The 22632-nt window shown below is 43.8% G+C and overlaps 1 protein-coding gene across 2 annotated transcripts in view; it reads left to right on the forward strand.

The window, feature by feature from the left end:
- Window positions 1–22632, forward strand: part of LOC309625273 (17-beta-hydroxysteroid dehydrogenase type 2-like) — a 179672-nt gene that overhangs the window by 136427 nt on the left and 20613 nt on the right. Inside the window, exons 2-3 of one of the 2 annotated variants that reach the window (XM_082384621.1) lie at window positions 15400–15445; window positions 19644–19827. The exons of the other annotated variant lie outside the window; for it this stretch is intronic. Of the exons in view, the coding sequence (XP_082240747.1) occupies window positions 19797–19827 (31 nt within the window). The 5' untranslated portion in view covers window positions 15400–15445; window positions 19644–19796. The remainder of the gene's footprint in view (window positions 1–15399; window positions 15446–19643; window positions 19828–22632) is intronic. 2 annotated transcript variants of the gene reach the window in all.

Genomic DNA, 22632 nt, shown 5'->3' on the forward strand with positions numbered 1-22632 from the left:
CTGGATTTCAGGGCAGAGTCTCTGAACCTGGAGGTGGCCTGGGAAGGAGAAGTGCTAAACAGACAAAACCTAGGACGAACCGAGATAATAGCTAACTAAACTATTGAGCATTTACAGTGCCAGGCACCAAGTTAGATGCCTTACTTTGGTTACTCTTCATAGGAGCCCTAGAAGGTAGATATCACCATCATCTTTACCATCCCTTTTTTACAGATGATGAAACTGAGATTTAGAGAAGTAACTTGTCCAGTGTCATAGGGGAAGAGCTGAGCTTTGAACACATTAAGTCAGATTTCAAAGACAGATCTTTTAATAATGAAGCCAGAATACCTCCCTGGTCGACTTCCTACAGACTCAGCCAACATGATGGGGGCATAAGATGGTAAAGGGGTCATCAGGATGCCCCAGGAATACCCTAATCTTACATGTCTGGTTGTCAGAAAAGGAAATGTAGAGGGAGCACCAAAGCTCAGAATTAGTGGTTGGGTCTTGGTGTGGAAAGGATGGTACCCACGTCCCATCAAGTGATGGAGCTCTAGGTATACTGCCTTCCTCTCTCAGAATCAGCTCAAGGCTGGGGCCCAAGGCAAAGGACGCAGAGGCTGAGAAAGGCAGAGAAAACCTGGGAGATGGGCTGAGCCAGCAGAAACATTTTCAGTCAGGCTTGTCTGAATTCTCTTGTGGCAACAAAGATAAATGTCCCTCCTATTGTTTGTGGTTTTCTTTGCCGTGAGAGCCGCCACTTTGTGAAAGTCCCTCGTTTCCTTTCTCTGGCTTGCCCATTCCTGGATTGATACAGTGGTCAGCAGTGAGGATGTGTGGAAGGGTCTTGAAAGTTGCCACTCTAGCTTCATTACTGCCATGCTTTGCCCTTCAAGGCCCCCAGGAATCCCTTGACATAAACAGTTTTGGAGGGGAAGGTAATAGAGGGACTTGTCTCTATGACATAGTGGAGATATATCTGAAAGTTTCCTTTGAATATTAGCTCATTACAGCTTTCTGTTTGGGGTATTTTATCTTGTGTTTTATCCCATAACAGTCTAGAGCTGCCTTTCAAATCTCACTGGTCTCCAATACATTTTGTGTTTTCTTCCATGTATACCTACTTGTATGTATGTATATTCATTTACAAATATAAAGTAACTTCACTGAAGCAAATTGAAAATAAAACCTTTCTTATGTTGCCAACATTACATTTTTTTCTTTTTCTTAATTCATCCAGGAATATTGTTTTTCCTTTACACCTAATTATTCGATGGAGTTTCCTTTAAAAAAAAGTGGAATTGACATATATACAGTAATATGTATACAATAGATAACTAATGAGAACCTGCTGTATAGCACAGGGAACTCTACTTCACTGTACAGTAGAAACTAACACAACATTGTAAAACAACTATACCGCAATAAAAAATTTAAAAAGAAGGAAAAAAAATCTGCCTGTCTACCACTAGGTCAAGAATGTAGGTCTGGGGCCGTACTGCCTGGGTTTGAGACTCTGATCTTCCATTTTCTGCATATGACTTTGGTTCTGTTCCTTAATTTCTATATGCCTTGGTTTGCCCACCTGAAAATTGTGGATACTTATAGTACTTTTCTCACAGGTTATTGTGAGAGATAAGTGAGTCTGTACACACAGAGCCCTGAGAAATATGTCTGGCCCCGAGTAAGCACTGCATGTTGTCAGCTATCACTATGTATTCTTCAAGTTTTAATCTTGACCTTCAGAGAAAGAACTCTTTTATTCGACAAGCATTTATTCAGCATTTACCATGTGCTTTGCTTTGTGCTATGCCTTTCCTTATCTGTAATATTTTATCTGATATAACTTAATTCTCACCACCACCCTGTGTTAAAGTTATTATTCTCGTTGTCTAGGGTTTGAACCCTGGAAATGCCACGTGCCAGCTGTGTCAGCCAGGATAGGTGAGGCTGTGCTGCAATCACAGACCAGCACGGGTCTCAGAGCCTGTTCACGACACAGGTTTAGTTCTCCCTCTTGAAAACCGAGTCAGGGAGCACTCCTCTGTGAGGGGGCGGAGCAAGCGAGGCTGCCCTGTCTCATTGCCCCTCCATGACTAAATGTGCTCCTACAGTTGCTACCACTGGGAGAAGAGCATCGGGGAAAGTCTCCTTGGAGATGCTTTGACTTGGAAAGGAAATGGGTCACTTCTGCCTACAGCCCATGAGCAAGAATGCCTCACGGGCTCTGCCCAATGGTCTTAGGAATCGTAATCCTCCCATGTTCCTGGAAGGAGAACAGGGCAGGGTACGGTGGGCATTAGACGTCTCTACCACCCATATGTGGCTTTGAGCACATTGCTTAACCTTTCTAAGCCTCAGTTTCCTCATTTGTGAAATGGGAATGGAAACTACACCTACTACATATAGTTGTGATGCAGAGTGAATGAGATAAGTGCATGTGAAGCTCTCAGGACAGTACCTGGCACACAGGAAATAGCCATTTTGCGGTCATTATTATCATCGCCTACAGGAGACTCAGCAGAGCTTCATAATTCAGTAGTTACAGTAGCCACAGCTTTGGATTCAATCATGAATGAGTTTGAATTCCAGTTCTGTCCCTTACCATCTGTATGAGCCTGGAGAAGTATTTTGCCTTCTCTTACCTTCCCTTTTCTCATCTACAAAACAGAGTGGAATCATACCCATCTCACAGGCTATGTCAAGGGTAAGATCACTAACATTTATTGATTCCTCAGTAAGGTGGGCCGAGTGTTTAAGATCTGTTGCATCAGCTGAGGAAGCTGAGCCACAGAGAGGTTAAGTAAGATGCTTGATATTCTCTAGTAAGTTAGTAAACAGTAGAGCTAGGATTAAAAACCAGGCAGCTTGGCTTCTCAGCCAGTGACCTTAACTCGTACACCTCACAGCCTCCCTGAGACCCACTAAAAAAGCGCTTGGCCCAGGGCCAGATACACACTTGATCCTTTCAACATTAGTGCCTTCGTTCTTTGCTTGGGTGCATGCTGAAGGAAATATGCTTTGGCTTGTTCCTAGACTAGATTCTGTTTGGGACACATATTGATGGCTTTTTTTTCCATGAATGGATGGAGGTGTGAAGAGAGCAATAGGAAAAGGCAGGATTTATTCCACGTGCCTTTGCGAGAATATCAAAACCTGTACGCAAAAATGCCCAGCACAAAGTTGGTGCTCACTTAGCAGGAGCCCTTTATTATTTTTAATAAGCGGCCATGCTTATTGGGAGTCTCTGAATCTGTATACATTAGTAAATGGGGACACACAAAGGGACCAGATGGACATAGTGGCAAATTTAATAATACACAACCTGCAAATATGAACCTTCTTTCACATAAGAATCTATTTGGTTTTAACTGAATGAGGAAGTTAAATCCATGTTCTGTTTTCTATTTTCATTGTACCTACATGGGTTGACTATGGAGTTGGTTTTCTTTCCAGAGTAAACACCTGGTATTTAAAGATATAATCAAACACCAAGGACGAACTGCCTTGGGAAAGCAGAACTGGTGAGGCGACTTCATTCTGCTTTTCCTCTGCCAGGGGAGAGGTGGAACGTTCCATTTCCAGCTGGAATAAAGATAGAGAACTAAGTGTCCTAGCACTTTGCACAGAACTAAAGCCCTGGAAATTTTGATTAAAGCCAGAGACTCAGTTACTGAGCTGAAAGTCAGTTTCTGCTATGTGCCAAATACTGTGCATTTTACAGACATCTGGTTTACCTTTCTCAGAAAACTGATGAAGCCAAGATTCTTACACCTACTCTACAGATGAGGAAACTGAGGATCTACAAAGTGAGACCTGACACAGGTCAGATAGCTAACATGTTACAGACCTGACAATCAAAAAGATGTAACAATGCAAAGATGTAGTGTAAAGATGGTTCCAGGGTTTTAATGTACCATAACTCCACATTATGTTCTTTGTGAATAGTGCCCCTAGAGTTGGGTAATTTGGGGAGCCCTGTGTGGGCATGAGCTGAAACATTAAGTAGATGCAACAGGCCTTGTCTTTCTTTACAGTTTTATACCCTAGTCCATAATATATCTATGTTAGTTGTCTGATGCTACATAACAAATTACTCTAAGACTTCGTGGCTTAAAATTACAACATTTATTATCTCAGAGTTTCTGTAGGTCAGGAATCTGGGTGCAGCTTAGGTTGGTGCTCTAGCTACATAAAGGCTGCAGTCATGTCAAGGTGCTACTGCGCATGGGTTCGCTTCCAAGCTTACTTATGAGGTTGTTGGCAGAATTCTGTCCTTGCAGGCTGTTAGGGCCTTACTTCCTTGCTGGCTGTTGGCTGGGGAGAGCCTTCAGTTCCTTGCCATACAGACTTCTCCATAGGACAGTGCACAACATGGCAGCGTGCTTCTCCAGAGCAAACAAGTGAGAAGAAACAGAGATCCAAAATGCCAACAAGACAGAAGTCACAGTCTTTAGTAACTTAATCATGGAAGAGATAGCCCACCACTTTTGCCATATTCTATTAATTAGAAGCAAGTCACTAAGTCCATCCCACACTCAACAGGAAGAATTACCCAAGGGCATGCATATGGGGAGGCAGGGATCATTGAGAGCTAAGCTCTGCCTACCACAATATCTGTGATTACTTTAATGCAAAACAATGCTTCAAATCACTTACACTGAGTAGAATTGTCTCTCCAGAAAATCTTGCTTGCCTTGAGAAATTATGCAGCCCCTTGTACCTGTCTACATACTCTTCATAGCATAAAGACATCCCAGTCTGCGAAACCCAGGATAGCTGTCAAGCTTTACGTGTCTAGACATAGTAAGTCTCTTCCAATAATTTTGTACCCACCTGCTTTGATCCATGATGGCTAAAGCCGGGATTACTGCTAAGTTTTGGGTGATGGGGGCATTTCCATGTTGCTGCCATGTCCCTTCTACAAAATAAGTGTTGGCCATTGAAGTAGTCTCCCTGGAATGGAAGACTTTATGTTCACTCATGATGCAAACTTTGCCTAAGACCTTGTTGCAGCTCCTCTTTGGGAATGGCCTTTGGAATCACACCAGAACAAGACAAAAATCTGCCTCCTTTCTTTAAGATGTGATCACCAGGAAGTATTTATTACATATGGTTGGCAGGGAGGCATCCCCTTCCTTATTTATTATTTATGATTCCATACATTTCCTTCCTAGAACTAGTAGATTTGAATTCAGATCTAACCAGAGCCCTAGTTATTTACAACAGCTTTGTGCTTTGGGCACACAGGCAATAGGAACCCATATTTAATCATTTCCAAACATAAGACACGGCAAAGACTACCACCTCCCTTCCTTTTTTCAATAGTGATTTAAAATGCTTAGATTGGCTGTCTCAGGGACTGAACTATCCTTCTTCTTGAATCCTGGAATAGTTTTAAATACAAGTGTAGGTCTGAGAAAAGAGAATGATCAGGAGTCAGCCCTGGGGATAGCTGGGTACATTAATCAATCTTAGATGGAAATGTTGAGATCCCAGAGAGTGAAGAAAGGTGCTGGGCTTTGTAGCAGAGATGAAAGGGAACCTTGAAGTGTAAAGACTGGGGAGGGGGAAGGGTGAGGCTTGAGTAATCAGCTTATTAGAAGTTATTTTTTAGTGTAATAAATATGTAAAAACACTGTGTGCTAAGTTCCATTCTATGCACTTGAAAAATTTAACCCCTAGGAGGTAGGTATAATTTCATCCATTTTACAGATGAGGAAACTGAGGTACAGAGAAGTTGAGGACTGGCGCAATGTCACGCAGCTGGTAGGAAGCAGTCCAGCTTAAGAACCTATATCTCTACCATTGCATTTTGCTGCTTCCCAGGGCTATCCACCCAGAACAGAGCAGAGGCTGCTCCAGGAATTCCGGTACAGAGTCCAAGGGTCACTGTCAAATCAGGCTGCTGGCACAGCAGGGCTTATTCCCTGGTGTTCAGGAGGAATGATTGTTTACTTGGGGCAAAAGGAATTTAAAGTAGATTGTGCAGAAGAGAGAGTTTGGGAGTGGATGTAGAAGGATGATCAGTAGCTCCAGAGGGTGAGGCTGTAGGAGGGAGGAAAGAAAGCCAGAAAGAATGGGAAATAAGGATTTAAACTAACCTAGAAATTTACCCGTAACCGACCAGCTCTACTTTGGGAGTTTACCCCGGTACTCTCTCCCACCAGAACCAAATTGTTGGAGTTGTTTAGACTGGGGGATGCAGTGCCCCAGTGTGTCTGTGTGTGAGTGTGTGTTTACCTTCATGTTTCTTTTGTGTGGCAGATGGTGGCAGAAGGATATTGGGGGAGGTTAAGTGCAGAAAAGAGGCAAGGGGAGGGTCATGGGTCTCATCCTGTCTTGTCACACAGGTACCTCTGACAGCCCTGGCAAATCGATCAGTCCCCCGAAGAGCCAAACACATCTGTATATGTGTATCATGTTAGCTGCGCCTTTCCCTGACAGGTACACCTTAGGGGCTGCACTCTCTGCCCTTCTGTGCCAAGAGCAAATTCCTTTTGCGCATGATTTCAGGTACATCGGTGATTTACCCAAACAAAAGAAGCACAGCTGAAAGCTTGATTTAAAATCAAGCAACGTTTCTTGCAATATATCTAATTACACAATCTCCTGCTCCCTTTTCATTTGCAGGAACTGGGGGGAGGGGAAGGCCAGTACTATATATTTAAGAGGAAAACCACAGATATAGACTCCAAGTGGTTACAACAGAATTGGTTTATTTGAAAGCTCTGTCTCCACATCCCCTGCAAAAATTCAGGGGAGGACCTGGGGATTCAAGGAGGTGGGGTTCTCTCTCCTTGCCAATCCTTCCCTTGTCGTCTGATAAAGGGTGTAGCAAGCAGGCTAGAAACAACTGCAGGGGAGCAAGGGATATAAATATTCAGTCGTGACAGTCCCCAAAGGATAAATGACAGCAGCCCATGCAACGTGTCTTCTGCTCATTTTAAACTGATTCTTCTCCACACCCGAGGAGACATAGTAGTAAATTGATTCCAGGTGATGCTGACATTTTGTAATTATCACTATCTATAATTTTCATCTTATTCCATTGAATATTTGATCATTTAAAATAGAAGAGCATACCTAATAGTGGTCATTAGTTTGGCTCAAGGGAAAATTCATGGTTTAATAAACTCACATTAGAAATAACTTACTAAAATTACAATTGGCATGATTAGCGTCCTATTTTTTTAATAAAAAAATAAAACAGACTAATTTTATCCAAGCTGACAGCTTTTGTCTTTCAAACTGGTTCATTGTTCTCTTGTTTCCTTGGAGGAAGGAGAGACATCTATAACACAGTAGTAGTAATAAAAAAACGTAATAAACCAACGCACAAAAGCAAGGGTTATGTTTCATCTTACATTTGGCAGTCTCTGAATACTATATATTCTCTCATTTTCTGACTAACCATGGACTGGAGCGAGGAAAGCCGTGTGGCTTTGAAACAAGGTCACGTTTGGGGGAGTAAGAATCAGAACTCTTGTCCTGCTTGTCTGAAGGGACTGCTTTGTGAGGATTGCCTCGGAAGGCAGGCGGTTCTGGGCTTGACTCCCTTTTTTCCCTCGGTGTCAGTTTTTGTTGTATGGGTATCTTCTGCAGTTTGCCTCTAGGTTCATTTTAGGTATCATTTCTGAAGGAAAAAAGGGGCAGTTTTAATATTCAGGAAATTATTTTATAAAAGGTAATGGAACAGATTTGACTATTGCCAGAGCAATGCTGTTGGGTTGCCACAGGGAAACATTTCACCAGTTGGCGAATAGGCAGAAATTAGAGCATTCTCCATATTCCTTCAACTCTGGGGAATACCGGCCACAAGGGGCCTGCTTATTGTTTTACTTGCTGGCAGTTTAGGGTTTGTGAGTTTGCTTAAGGGATTAATGGTTGGAGATTATCTTACTGGAAGTAAGCGATGTTGTTGATTGTACATGTTGGCTCCCTAATGGTTGAGGTCATTCTTCATTTATTCATCTAGCCACCCACCCACCCACTCACCCTCACTCGTCAAGCATCCAGTCATCCTGTATTCATCCACCCATCCATTAATCTGTCATCCAGCCGTTTATCCATCCATCCATCCACCCATTTACCCACCTATTTACCTATAAATCCATTTATCCATTCATCCTCTCATGCATCCACCCACTCACCTACCCTCTCATCCATCAGTATATACTCTTATCCATCCATACAACCACCCATCCTTAAAAAGTAATTTAACAAACATTTATCAAACCTTTAGGCATTGGTAGTAAAGAGACACATAAGTCACAGTTGTCCTTAAGGAGCTTATAATATCATACAAGAGTCCTAAACCAAAAATTACATAGTAAAAGGCTGAGTACAACTATAGAGAACTATGCTATATTGCTGTGGGAATTCTCAAGAAGGACTGGCCTACTTTGAATGATTCAAAAAAGGACATGCATATGTGAACTATAATGTTGTACACGGTAAACATGGGAGTGACTACTGGGGTGGGGAAAATGACAACAGGGAATTGAGCAGTGGATGAATGCCCAGGCCCTAAGTTCTCTCTAAGAGTATCAGTTTGCTGTTCAGTAGAACTATTCATATTTATGTGGGGACCCTACCAGGGAGTGGAAATTATGGAGGTTTTATTAAGGCACCAGGCAGGTGAAGGAAACTGAAGTAGGGCCTCAGGGAGTCAATCAAAAGAACTACGATTCGGGATGGGCCTGTGGTTCTGAATGAAAGAAAGAAGAATAAACAAATGGATGCATGAAGTGATAAACAAATGAACTATAAGTGGATAAATACATCTTAGGTTACAGACCAAAATGTAAATTTATATTCAATCAACGTAGATGCTTAACATAACTTTGCCTGATGACATCTTTGACCAAAACCAAACCGATACAACAAAATCAGCTCCATCACAAATCACATGCCGGCAGCTGACCTTCTCTCTGCTTTGCTCCTGCTGCTGATGAGTCTGCAGGAATCCTAACAGGTACAAGCTGCCATCAACTCCAAATGCCTGGCACTCAGCTCTGCAAAGGGGTCTGTGTGAGGCCTTTATGCCTTTCCCAGTGGCCTCCGGTCTCTGTTGAAACATAGCAGCTGTTACCAGGGGTAACTCCACCTCCCAAACAAGAGCATAGACTTTGTGGAGCTTTCCCAGATGCTGCGGGCCTAGCATTGCCAAAAATGCCCGAGATTCACACAGTCTCCTTTCCCCATGAGCTTAAATAGACTGGAGGCAAATGCTTGTTGACAACAGGTGTGGCTCCATGTGAGAAAATGTTCCGTTCCGTTATTGCAGGGTTGGCACCAAGGGACACTTCCTGTGGAAGAAATGGGCTTCCAGGAGCATGGGAGATCCATACCCAGAGGCAAAAAGGGCTCAGTTCCTCCCTTTTAGGGCCAAAGGCCCCACAACTCTATGAGCAGGTGCTCCTAATACGTACAGAGGTTTCCATAGCCAAAGGAAGGCTAGGCAGGGAGGGGTGGGCTTCCTGGCGAGGAAGCTCCAACCAGCTGACTGATTAGGCTTTTTGTGCTGGTGGTTAAGTGGCTGCATTGTCATTAACTCAGCTAGGCTAACTTGCTCAGCAGAGGCTTGCAAAGCTGTGAGAACCTGCCCTTCTCTCAGCTTGAGTCAGAGGTTGGGCTGTGAGGGCACAGAGAGGCAGCCTCCAGGAGGTGGGGGCCCAGCCCTGAGATTACGGGACAGAAACCCCAAGGACATAGAGAACTTCTTATTCGTTTGCGAAATCTGTCTAGTGATTCTTTCTGTCCCTGAACTGTCTTAGGGGCAAAGCTAAATAGAATTGGTTGCTAGATGACGTTCTAATTTCAGTGAGAAAACTGTTTAATTTTTTACTGCTTTGGGAGATCCTCCCCTTCTCACTGTAAGGGTTCCTCCATACCCAGGGCTTTATATGGAATTACTAGGGCAACAAGTAAGGATAAGGAGAAATGTAAGAGGCAGTGGCAGCTCTCTTATAAAGAAACACTAGTAATCAGACTATTCTTAGTTATTAAAGACTGAGGCAGAGGAGGGAAGGAGTTAAATGGAGATAGAAAACATTTTTAAATACTGATTTTTTTCATAATACTATACTTTGTCATAATTCAGTTTGCTTTTTTCTTCTCCCTCCATGGGATCCACATATATGTTTATGGAGGTGTGAGCACGTATGTGTGTATGTAAGGGGGGGGGTGTAACAATTTTTCACTCATTTTCAGGGCCTGAAATCCTATGTATTAGTATCCTAATGTATTAATTTGGGGGGCAAAGTTGCAGTATCAGATTGAGCCTGAAAGTTCAGTGCTTTAACAGCACACACTTTATTTCCTGCTCACACCACAGTTCTGGGCCAGCAGTTTAGGTCTGAGAGTTTCTTCCACAAAGTCATTCAGGAACCCAGGCCAATGGGTGGCTCTGCCATTTTCAATATATCAATATCCCAGTCCACCAGAAAGTAGGAATATCACAGAGCTGCTCCCAGGGAGGTTTTTGTGGTCTGCCCTAGAAGTGGCACCTATCCTCCCCACACAGTCACATGACCACCTACCTGCAAGGGAGGTTGGGAAATGTAGTCCAACTATGAGCTCAGGAAGAAAGGGGCCCTGATTTGGCTGGGCAGCTAGTGGTCCCCCGACACATGGCTTTCATCATTGTTGCTTGATCCCCTCACCTATTGGGGGCCCTCTGTGGACACTGCATTGTGCTAGGAACTGAGGATACAGGGAAGGAGAAAAAAATTGTAAAATGGTAATGACAATTTTGATAAGGGCTACATGGGAAAACTACAGGGCAGCATGAGAGCTGGTAACTATCTCTAGGGAGAGGTGAAGGGGAAAGAGGAAGATTTCTGGGAAGAAGTGACCTTTGAGCTACAGACCGGCAGGCAGAAAGACAGCCAGGCTGGGTCATGGCGGAAGGGCATTTTCAGAAGAGGGACCAGCAAGTGAAAAGTCCTGAGGCAGAAAAGTTTAAACATTTTAGACCCCTCCAACACGTCAGTGGGGCTGATGCACATTGAAAAAGCCAGAGAGAAATTTGAAATGAAGCAGGAGAGGTGGGTGGGGGTGAGATTGAAGAGGTCTTCATGGGCTGAGTCAGAGACTAAGGGCTTCTTTCTAAGAGCAGTGGGGAGCCACTGATGGGTTTAAGAAAAAATGTGGTATGATCAACTACGGTTTTCAAAGATCTGTTCTACTTAATGGAGGCAGTGTGAGGAGGCTATTGCAGTCTTTCAGGAGAGAGACGGGGTGCTTGGTTTAGGGGGCTGGCAGGTGAAATGGACAGAATTGGGATGGCTTGGAAAAGTGTGTGGGAAGTGAAGAGATGGGACTCTTATCTATACATGAGTCAGGAAGACAGGCCCGGGATCCCAGGTAGGCAGCCTCAGGTTGGCACTTGGCTCATTTGAGAGTGAGACAGCTTAGCTATAACTGGTTTATCCTTTTCCTCTGTAGTTTTATGGGCTTCTTGACTTCAGGCCTATTTAATAAAAGTCAGCTCTTTTAAATGGATATTTGGTGGAGCTCAAACTCACCCTCAGTCTGCACTTCTGTGGACTTTGATTAGCATTCATAATAGAGTGGTACACCTGACATCACAGCAGGCAATTCCAACACCAGTGGAGAGAGGTACAAGATAAATCACTCCAAGTAAGTGACTAATTAATCATGCTCTTGATTTTAATAACATATACCGTCTGGCTCAAGATTCAGCTGTCTATAATCTTGCATTCTATTCTAAAATTTTGGTAATCAGTAAAAGCCACACATGGATTCCTAATTGACAATGACTTCTTTTAGAAAAGTTAGGAATCGAGGCATAGTCTCACGACTGTATGAAGGGGGATGAAGGGAGGAGGTGTGTGTGTGTGTGTGTGTGTGTGTGTGTGTGTGTGTGTGTGTGTGTGTGTGTGTGTGTGTGTGTGTTTCATCCCAAAAACCATCCTAGATATTTCAGGATAATCTGTGGGACAAAACTGATACTCTCTCATTGAAAATGTGTAAACTCATTTCTGGAAATATCTATTCCAGAGGGCTTGCTTGCAATGTATCTGTGCTCCTTCAAATCAGAAAACTGTTATTTTCAAGGGTAGTTGGACAAGTGTTGTGGATACTTAGCAGTAAAACATGCCTCACTTGTGCATGGCCACAAACACTTGTAAATCCACAGCGGCAGGCACCATGTGAGGATTCATAATGTCCAGTGAGTCATAGCTCCACTTATTTGGAAGAGATAGCTCCATAAAATAAAATACAATTCACTTGTAAAGAGCTTCTTTATCTCACTGGACAAAACGAACCCACCGTCTTATTACTAAAGACTGTTTGTTCCCCACTGAACTGGTCTCAGGCTGGGCAAGGTAAATATCTGTAGATGGAATTCTTCTGGAAACAGAGTCTCCAAAGTTTTTAAATAATGAATCTGACTTCTTCGGCTTACTCATTTGTATAGCTGGATATGGCCAATCTACTGGTATATACACTGTGGAAAACAAAACTAAAAAAGACCGCAGAACATATATCCTGAGGAGTAAACAGAAAATGTGTCCCATTTGACTCATTACATTATTTGGAAGAAATTGCCATTGAAAAGGTGTGATGGGGCGGGGGTTGATACCTGATGATGACAGAAAAATTCTAAGTACATACTGACTATGTGCAAAGACTTTGATCATATAAATCTGTGCTGTGGGCTTTAATCATGTAGACCAACCAAAAATGGCTTAGGTGCTACTTATTGAGCATTTATTACATGTTAAACATATGCATCACCTCACTCAATCCTCAGTATTAACCTAAGAAGTAGGAATTATTATCCTAAATTGATTAGAGAGATCTGTAGCCCAGAGAGGTTAAGGAGTTTCTACAGGATCTCACAGCCAGTTGCGGAAGCAGAGCCAAATCCTAAGTCAGCCTCCAAGAAAATGACTAATTAATCATGCTCTTGATTTTAAGAACATATACTGTCTGGCTTGAGATTTGTCTGTCTCCAGTGTTACATTCTATTCTAGAAATGGGATAACTGATAAAGCCACCAATGGATTCTCAATTGATGACGATTTCTTATCTTTCTTTTAGAAAAGTTAGGAATCAAAGTCTATTCCAGTGACTGTATGGAGGGTACCAGAGGGAGGACATGTGTGTGTGTGTGTGTGTGTGTGTGTTTTAATCTCAAAACTGTCATAGATACTTCAGGATAACCTGTAAAGTTAAATCTGAAAATCCAAAGCCTGACACATAATCCCTGTGCTACAGCTAGGACACAATAAATAGGAGGATGGAGTGATCTTTTCCCCTGAAGCATTCTATTGCTACATACCATTCACAAGATGTAAAATTATCTCCAAGAAGTACCCTGTTTGAATAAAAGTCAGTGCCCTCTGGACACTATGACCAAATATCATTTGGCATATAAAAATGGAAAAATATGTGTCCAGGAAACTAGGAGAGATGCATCTAGGAACCAAGTGTCTGTTTTAGAAGGGGAAGAGGAGTGAGGCATGTCCTTTGTACACATGTCTTCCAGATTTTGTTCCCAAACCCTGCAGCCTTGGCTTGGCCTGGAACAATCCTCTCCAAGCAGCAGTGTAAGCTTATTACTGCCCATCACATCTGCCCACACTTCCAGCAGGTACGTGAGAGATAGCCAAGCCCTGAGAGTTACGTGAACCTCTGTACGCCACCCCAGTGTGATTCAGAGTGACCCTCATAAGGAGGCTCTGTTTCCCTCACCAGGTACCCCAGCCTTTGCACACACTTGGCCCACTTCAGCATCACCTTAAGGAGACCCTTCCTCCACAAGTTCACAATCACGCTCTTTAACTCCCAGCTTAGGGAATCACACTGAATTAGTTCTTTGTGTTATTAACCAGAGGAGCACTTACATTTTCTGACATCTCTAATCTTGGAGCTCAGCGAATAGCACAGAGAATTTGCATGAAATTATCCCTCATTATATCTATAGGCTTAGCTGCCAGCGTTTGTGAATTTGGCAGAAGCCAGCAGATCTCACAGTTAATGTCTTCCTCTCCTGCCAGGCTCTTCAGAACGGGGTGCATTAGAGTGCCGCGTGACAAAGAGCAGGACGGATCCTGGGATGTGGAGCCCAGGTGATGCTATTTGCATCCAATTAAAGAAGCAAGAATCTGTGACATTATTTACATGCACGGTTCTTAATGCCTTTTGGCTCATTAAGCCTTTGGATCAACTTTTGTGGGAGAGTGTTCGTGAAAACATGGGCAGTCTGGGTTCCAAAGGAGGTTTCTTTTGCTGCTTTCACTATTTCTTGTAACCTCCAAGAGCTAAGGAGCTTAGGTTAGATTCAGGTTGTTAATGCTCATTGTGAGGAGCTCCACATCCAGCCTGCTCCCATTTGTCCTGGGGATTTCACACTCCACCCCACCCGTAGGGTGTCTTGGAGGGGTTGGGAGGCAAGCATTTGTCCTTCAGTTTCTATGTTCAGTTGCTCACAGAAATTCGAGATGTCACAAAATGTAAGTGCTTCTCTGGTTTAATTACACAAAGAGCTAATTCAATCTGATTCCTCAAGGTGGGAGTTAATGACAGCAATTGTGAACTCATGAGGGAGGGTCTTCTTAAAGTAATGCTGGAGGGTGGAGAGGCCATTGTACCCTGGGAGGAGACAGAACTCACCTTTAAGGATCACTCTGCGTTAGAGCAAGGAGGCATCCTGAGAATGCATGGTCTAGACTTGGTGGTGTGGCTTTGACAGGACACTTCACCTCCTGGGTGCTCAGTTTTTTTTCACAATTTATAATGAGGAAGCTAAGCAAGAGAAATAGTTCTGAAGGGCATTCCAGTTTGCACAAAGATGGGGGCAACTGGAAGTTCCAGTGGGCAGGACACCCCTGTTCTACCATAGCCGTCCACTCTTTGTTTTAATAAAGAGGGTGTCAAGTAATATTTTATTTGAAAAATAGAGTTTTGTTGAGCAAAGCCTACAGGTCTAAATGATTTCTTCCCATTCTGAGACTTAGGCCATCACTAGGCCAGTCTTCAGATTCTGAGAGCCACCGTATCTCAGGTCCCAATCACAGGTTCCATTTCTGACCAGTCTGCACAGAGAGTGTCTCCTCTCTGTGGACAGGCATTGGGGGCACAGTCCCGGGGAGAGTCAGGGTGATGAGGCAATAAATAGGTGTTTCCCGGTCTCGGCAACCACTGTCTCAGAACAGCATCCACTTCTGCTTAAGGGGAATATTCCTTCCTTAGCTACTGCTCACTGCGACATGAAGGGTTGCTTCTTCATCGAGACATTCCTGAAGTTCTAGGTGGGTGCTGACTAACTAACCAGTGGAGTTTAGAATTATATTTCTCACACACACACACACCCCTTATAAAATACGTTGGGAGAATATAATGTGTCTAATTATACTGAATACTTTAACATTTCTCAAACAGGGCTTCTTGGCATATCAGTAGCCTCACAAAAGGATTCTTTGGTCAAGTAAGTGAGAGCAAAGCACAGACTGTACCTGTGGCAGACAGGGTGGTCCCCGTGATTTCTGGCCCTGATGTTCACACCCAGCATAGTTCCATCCTTTTGAGTGTGGGAGGGATCTGTGACTTGCTTCCAGCCAACAGAATATGGAAAGGAGATGGGATGTCACTTCTGTAATAACATTTTGTTATCTTAGACTCAGCAGGCTGGAGAGACTCTCCATGCTGGCTTTAAAGAAGTAAGCTGCCATGTTGGGAGAGAGACTGTGAAGAGGGAAAGGGCCTGTGGGCAGCCTCTAGGTGTGAAGAACAGCTCCCGGCCAGTGGCCAGCAAGAACACAGAGACTTGGTTCTACCACTTGAGGAGATAAATTCTGCCCACACCCTGAGGGAGTCTGAAAGTGGATCCCTCCCTAGGTGAGCATCTGATAAGCCCACAGCCCCAGTTGACACCTGTATGGCAGCCTGGTGAGACCCCGAAGCAGAGAACCCCTCTAAGCTGTGACCGGACTCCTGAGCCACAGAAACTACAGGATAATAAATGTGTGTGGCTTCACCTGAATTGGTAAAGAATGTAACTGGGGACAATGTGAGGACGGTTGCATGTGGGTGGAATTGCCAAGGTGCAGAGAACCCATGTGATAGAGGCTGAATGTACAAGGCTGGGGGGCTGCAGAGAGGACGGTAGCGAAGGAGAGGGAGAGCAGTCAAATGGAGAGTTGAGAGCATTCTTCTCCCTCATCAGATGTCCTAATAATTCCCTATCAGGGAAGTAATCATCTTCTCAAAGGGAAATGGAGAAATTTCACATGAGGAGGCTTTGATTTATACAAGGAAAGAGTCAAGTTAGTTTAATAATAGGCAGTACCTTGCAAGAGCCACATACGAGGAGTGAGAATGGAGAGGAGAAAGAGAAATGAATGCGAACAGATTTTTGGAACACTTAAGTGGCATCAAACCATGGTAGCAAGTGTACACTAATTGCAGCCCTTTAAGGGGATCCAACCCATCCCTAGAATTCAATCAGAGCCCTATTCTGAACAGTAGCTGTGTGCTTTGTGTGAGTTCTCTCATTTATCCCTCTCAATAATCCTTCGAGGAGTTAGTGCTGTAGTTCCAGTTTGCAGCTGGAGAAACTAAGCAAAGAGAAGCTAACAAAAAGTAGAGGCAGGATTTGAACTTAAGGCTGATTCCAGCCCAAGCTCTTAAAATCTCCTTCAGACCCCTGCCTAAGTCTTCATTATCCACCATCCTCCTACACTGCCCTCCTACCTGTGTGGTTTGACCTATTGCTCTTGATCCTTTATCTCTATTTCCTTTGACCACTTGGCACCTGCTCTGGCTTGGAGTACCTATGCAGCCTCTCCTTGCTTTGAGGTCTTATTGTGACCTTCTTCTCAGTTTTATTTTTCTTTATACAAGCCATTCAACTCTGAACGTTCCTCAATGCCTTGACTTCTTATACTCACAACCTTAGATAAGAGATGATTCCACCACCTCTCTGTCCTGCAACCACAGGACCCTTGACAGCCAGGCTGGCCCGTGTGCCCTTTCCAACATGGAAGTCATCACTTACTAATTCAACCACCATTCATTTATTCAACACCCATTCTCACATGCTTGGGGAATACAAAGTAAAAAGATACTAGATCAGTAGATGGTAGTTTTAGAATCTGATAAAATCATGGATCTATTACCCAGAAAAATGTGCATACGTGTGCATATGCTTATTTGTACAGATTCTGTTTATAAACAATTCTAGACGTTTCTGCCCTCCCTGAGGACCATTATAAGGTCTCTCAAGTTCCTGACTCCAGGGTTAAGATCCTTGCTCCCTCCAGTAGACTATAATACCATTGAGACCAACACTGTCCTTATATGCCACTGTACCAAGCACCAAGCACCAGGCACCAAGCACCAAGGCTGTTACCTGTAGACCTTCAATCAGGGTGAGTTGAATTGAATTGGCTGCGTGGCCCCATTCTAAGGAGCCCTTTATTCATTTCTTGTATTCCTCCTATCTTTTCACACTCCAGGAAAGAAATGTATACCTCTCCTAGTCCAATAACCATTAATTTTGAAATCATCACCCAATGCCTGACTACACACAGGCCGTGTGACCTCATTCCAGACTATAAAGTGCCAAGTGTTAATTGATTTGTAAGAAAGTCCACATTTAATGCATGGCACACTCCCAAGGGCTCCCAAGGGCTCCTAAGGGAGGGACGACAGCACTGGACTCTTGTGTCAGGAAATCACTCTTGCTTGCCTGTGTGGGACAGGATGACATTCTGGCCAGGAAGCTGTCTTGACTTTGGATCTGAATCTGCCCCTGATGGAGTTATTCACAGATGGCTAAGTTAAATGCAGCCTTCATAGCACTAAGGCATTTCAGCAGCAGCTAAGCAAGTGGCCCATGAAATGGAGGCACCAGAAGCCTGTGGAAGCATCACCAATGCATCACCCAGTGAAGCCATTGTATCTCTCCTTGGTAATGACCATTTCCAAGGGCAACGTGGGGGATTTCCATCAACCTGTGAGAAAGCAGGGTGTGTGGGCATTGTGGATCGCGATGGGGAGTAAATACAGGCAATAAAAAGCAGGGGGAAGAAAATGGGGCCAGAAGCCAAGAAGACACACTCTGTGGAAAAGAGAGGGGAAAAAAATAGCCCCACCCCTCCTGTCCAAATGAAAAAGCATTTAATTGAATGTTCTTTATAGAGGTGAAAAAGTATCCTGTGGAGTTCCCAGTGTTTCATTATCCAATTGAATTTGGTACCTCAAGTTTCAAAGACCATTCTCCTGAATGATTATTCTTATTTCCGTGTCAGTCTGCCCTGTGCTCAGTGAACCCCTACTGGGCCACATCATTTAAAAGTCAAAACCCTGAAAGTATTTTTATGCCCATTATAGTAGCAGAGCAAACTCTGGTATCACTCATTTTATTCTCCACAGCCTCCTTCCTCTTGTCTGTTATGTAGATTTCTGTGCTACTGAGGATGCTTGGACTCAACAGGGCTGCTCCCCAAACCGTTCCTTAATTCTGTGAACGGCCTCAGAGGGAAAGAGATTAGAAGGCCTAGAGATGGCAGCATTACAGGGCAACCGTTTAAGCAGAAGATGGGCCTCTCAGCGTGGTTCCTCTTGACGTTAGAAAAAATAAGGGACAGCCTGGGGCAGTGGTGAGTGGCTTTAAGTTAGTCAGTCTATCAGGAGACATCAGGCCTTCACTGGGTTGAAATACTCCAGATAAAACTGTCTGCAAAACTCCTTTAGTGAGGGCAGCCTTTAACTGGGAGAATCTGGGAAGGGAACTCTAGGGCATAGACCCTCCAAGCAACTCACCAGTTCATAGACCCTCCAAGCAACTCACCAGTTCATAATCCTCGTCGTTGTTCTTGAGAACACTGTTGATCAGCTTCAAATCACTTAAACATCAAAGAGGTTATTTTTTTTCTCCTTTGAGATGGAAATCTAGGGGTGGGGTGGAGAATCATTTCAGATATTTCCCTTCAGTGACAAGCTGCTACGGTTGGCGGATACACAACATAAAATAATTGTTTGAAAGTTTCACATCTGACCCGTGTAGCACCCAGCACATTTTCTTAATTTAGAAAATGTTTGATGATACTGAATCCAAACCCATTTTCTCAAATGCAGGCTTAATTTCTCTTTGACCGAAATGAATAGTTATGTTGTCATACCTTAGCCGAACACCCTGTAAATATAATACCCCTTCAGCTTTAATATTTCAAAAACTGCTTACATCCTCTTTACAGCTGATCTTCCCAGCAAAAAGAGAGCAATATTATCTGCTTCATTTGGTGGTTGAAGGAGTAGTTATTATATACAGAGCACTTACAAGAGTCCCTGACATAAGGCAAGCAGTCAGTAAGAACTCCTATTTTCCAGTCATTCAACATTAAGCACAGCCCCTGGCATATAGTAAGTGCTCAATATACATCTGAGAAATGAGAGGAGGAGAGAAAAATAGATGGTTGGTAATTAGAAATTAATTTTCAGCAAGTTTAGCAGTGTGTGGTTATTTTCTAGAAAGGTAGTTTTCCTGGCTTTGCCTTTTACTATCCCTCTTATTATTGACTTGATGGTATCTTTAGGAGATATTCAATACAGACCCATCTGGTGAGGCCCAGAGGGACAGTATTGACCATAATGAATGATAGTGGTTCTTTTTTTTCTTTTAGGCCACGCTGTGCAGCATGCAGGATCTTAGTTCCCCAACCAGGGGTTGAACCCGTGCCCCTGGCATGGGGAGTGTGGAGTCTTAACCATTGGACCCCCATGGAAGTCCCAAAGTAGTGGTTCTTGATACGCTAATACTATCCCAGTGTCCTGGGATGAAGGGGTCCAGCGAGTACATTTTCCAAGGTATGAGCCCATGCTATTTTGGGGCCAGCCTTCTGGAGAGCAATCCTCCTCTGAGGCAGAATTACCAATACACCAATACGATACCAATACAGAATTGCCTGCTCCCCTCGAGGTCTCTCTCGACTTCAGCCTCTCAAGTCAAAAAGAAAGTGCAGCAGTAAAATAGGCTCATTAAAAATCACTAAGAAGGATGTTTGCTAAAGAACCCTCTGGGCCACGTGGATAAACCAGAAAACCTCAGCTCCTGCAAGAGGGCCAGCAACTGTGCTGTGTTCCTACACGCATATTTTAAAATTATTATGAACATATTGTTAATTATTAATTAATATTATTTAAAAACTATTATTAAGTCCTACAGGTATAATGGGCTTATTGGCCAGCTTAGAGTTCTATGGCAGGAGTTGGCAAGCTGTGGCCCTGCCTGTTTTTTTTTTTTTTAACGTTTTATTTTGAAATAATAGTAGACGCAAGCCTCCCCCAGTATTAACATCTTGCCTAACTATAGTACAATATCAAAACCAGGAAATTGGCATTGGTATAATCCCCAGAGTTTATTCAGATTTCACCAGCTATATATGCAAATGCGTATGTGTGTGTGCAATTCTGTAACGTGTAGCTTTGTGCAAAAATCACCTCACTCAAGATACAGAACTGTTCCATCACCACCAGGCTTTCTCATGCTACCTTTTTAGAGCCCTATTCTCATCTTTAACCTGTTCTCTATCTCTTTGTCATTTAAAGACTATTCTATAGATCTGCCACCTGTTTTTGTGTAGCCTGTGAGCTCAGGGTGGTTTTTACATTTCTAAATGGTTAAAAGAAATCAGAAGATTTTTTAGACACATGAAAATTATATGGAATACGAATGTCCATGTCCATAATGTTTTATTGGAACACAGCCACTCCCATTCATTTACAGATTGTCTGTAATGGCAGAGTTGAGTGAGTAGGACGTGCAGTGCTAAAATATTTACTATCCACCCTTTTATAGAAAATGTTTGCTGGCCCCTGTTCTAGGGCATTCTCAAGCTGCCACCTGCATGTGGACTGGTCAAAGGTGTGCATCAGGCTGAGTGAATTAAAACCATCATTTGGAGGTGGGAGTGGAGGCATCCTCTCCTCCTATCACCATCCTCGTAATAGCTGTTGAGCTCTTACTATGTGCCAGGCATCATCTCACTTAACGCTCCCAATCACTATTGCATGTAAATGTCAGACCACCAACTCAGGTGTGCAAGAAATGTAATTTTATTTTCTATAAGTCAATGCAATTTCTATTTTGAGCCGTCTTTCTGCCACGTGGCGAAAACTGTTTCAGTCATTTTGAGCTTTATCCCATTTCCCCAGGGTAGCATCTTAAATTCCTGGGGATGGGACATTTCATCTCCGATGGTCAGTGCCTCATGCTGGACTCTGCTGAGATGTCCAGTGCTCTGTCCAGCCCTCATGCAGGTTGGCAGCTACCTACCTCTTGGAAGCCATCAGAAAGGCACTGTTAGGGCTGGTGCCTCCTGCCATGTCTGTGCTTTTGCTGGCACTGGGGCTCATTCTGCTCCTCTACATCCCACTGGTTCTCACACTGGGGTGTGCATCAGGACCACCTCGAGGGCACGTTATATCACAATGCTGAGCTTCAACAACAATTTCTGATCACCAGTTTCTGATCCAGCAGGTCTGAGGTGGGGCTCCAGAATGTGCATTTCTAACAAGTTCCCAATTGATGCTGATGCTGATGGTTCTGGACCACACCTTGAGAAACAGCCGGCCTAAACCATGCCGAGGCTCAGGGAACTCAGAGAATCTGCTTCAGGTCTATCTAGCTGAACACACCCCGATGTTTCTCCTCTGTAAAGAGGACCCAGGGACTTCCCTGGTGGCGCAGTGGTTAAAAATCCGCCTGCCAATGCAGGGGACGTGAGTTCAAGCCCCAGTCCGGGAAGGTCCCACATGCTGCGGAGCAACTAAGCCCGTGCGCCACAACTACTGAAACCTGCGCACCCAGAGCCCGTGCTGTGCAACAAGAGAAGCCACCGCAATGAGAAGCCCGCGCACTGCAACGAAGAGTAGCCCCCGCTCGCCGCAACTAGAGAAAGCCCGTGCGCAGCAACGAAGACCCAACGCAGCCAAAAATAAATAAATAAAAATTTTTTGAAAAGCCCAGAAATTAGAAAAAAAAGAGGACCCAGGTCACTCACTTCTGCTCCAGATCCCCCTCCCCCAAAACATCTGGAGTTTTTGTATTACCTCTCTGCTACCGTTTAGGGCAATGACTCCAAAGCTTGGTTGTACATTGGAATCACCTAGGTAGGGAATTTTAAAAACTACTAATGCCAAGGTCCCCTTTCTTCACCACCCCACAGTTTCTGATCTAATTGGCTGGGGTGTGGCCTGGGCATTGGGGTTTTAAAAAGCTCCCCAGGTGATTTTAATGTGCAAAGATGAAAAGTCACTAGTTGTGGACAGCGGTTCTCCAAGTGTGGTCCAGGCCTGCAGCATCAGCATCACCTGGGAACTTGTTAGAGATGCAGATTCTCAGGCCCTACCCCAGACACCCCCAATCAGATTCTCTGGAGGTGGGGCCTGGCGACCTGTGTGTGAACAAGCCCTCTTGGTGATCCTGGTCAGTCGAGGGGATCAGGCTGGCTGGGGAAGGGACTAGAGCTCAGGGACTCTGCAATCGTTTTAGCTCTTGGCACTTCTAGTTTTCCTGGACTAAGGAATCTTTTCTAGTCGAAGGAAAAGGGAAGACAGGATCTTATATCATTGCACTGCATGTAAGATATATCGTCTTATATCTGCATGTCC

The sequence above is a fragment of the Balaenoptera borealis genome (genome assembly GCF_965194805.1).
Source record: "Balaenoptera borealis genome assembly, chromosome: 3".
Taxonomy (NCBI): Eukaryota; Metazoa; Chordata; class Mammalia; order Artiodactyla; family Balaenopteridae; genus Balaenoptera; species Balaenoptera borealis.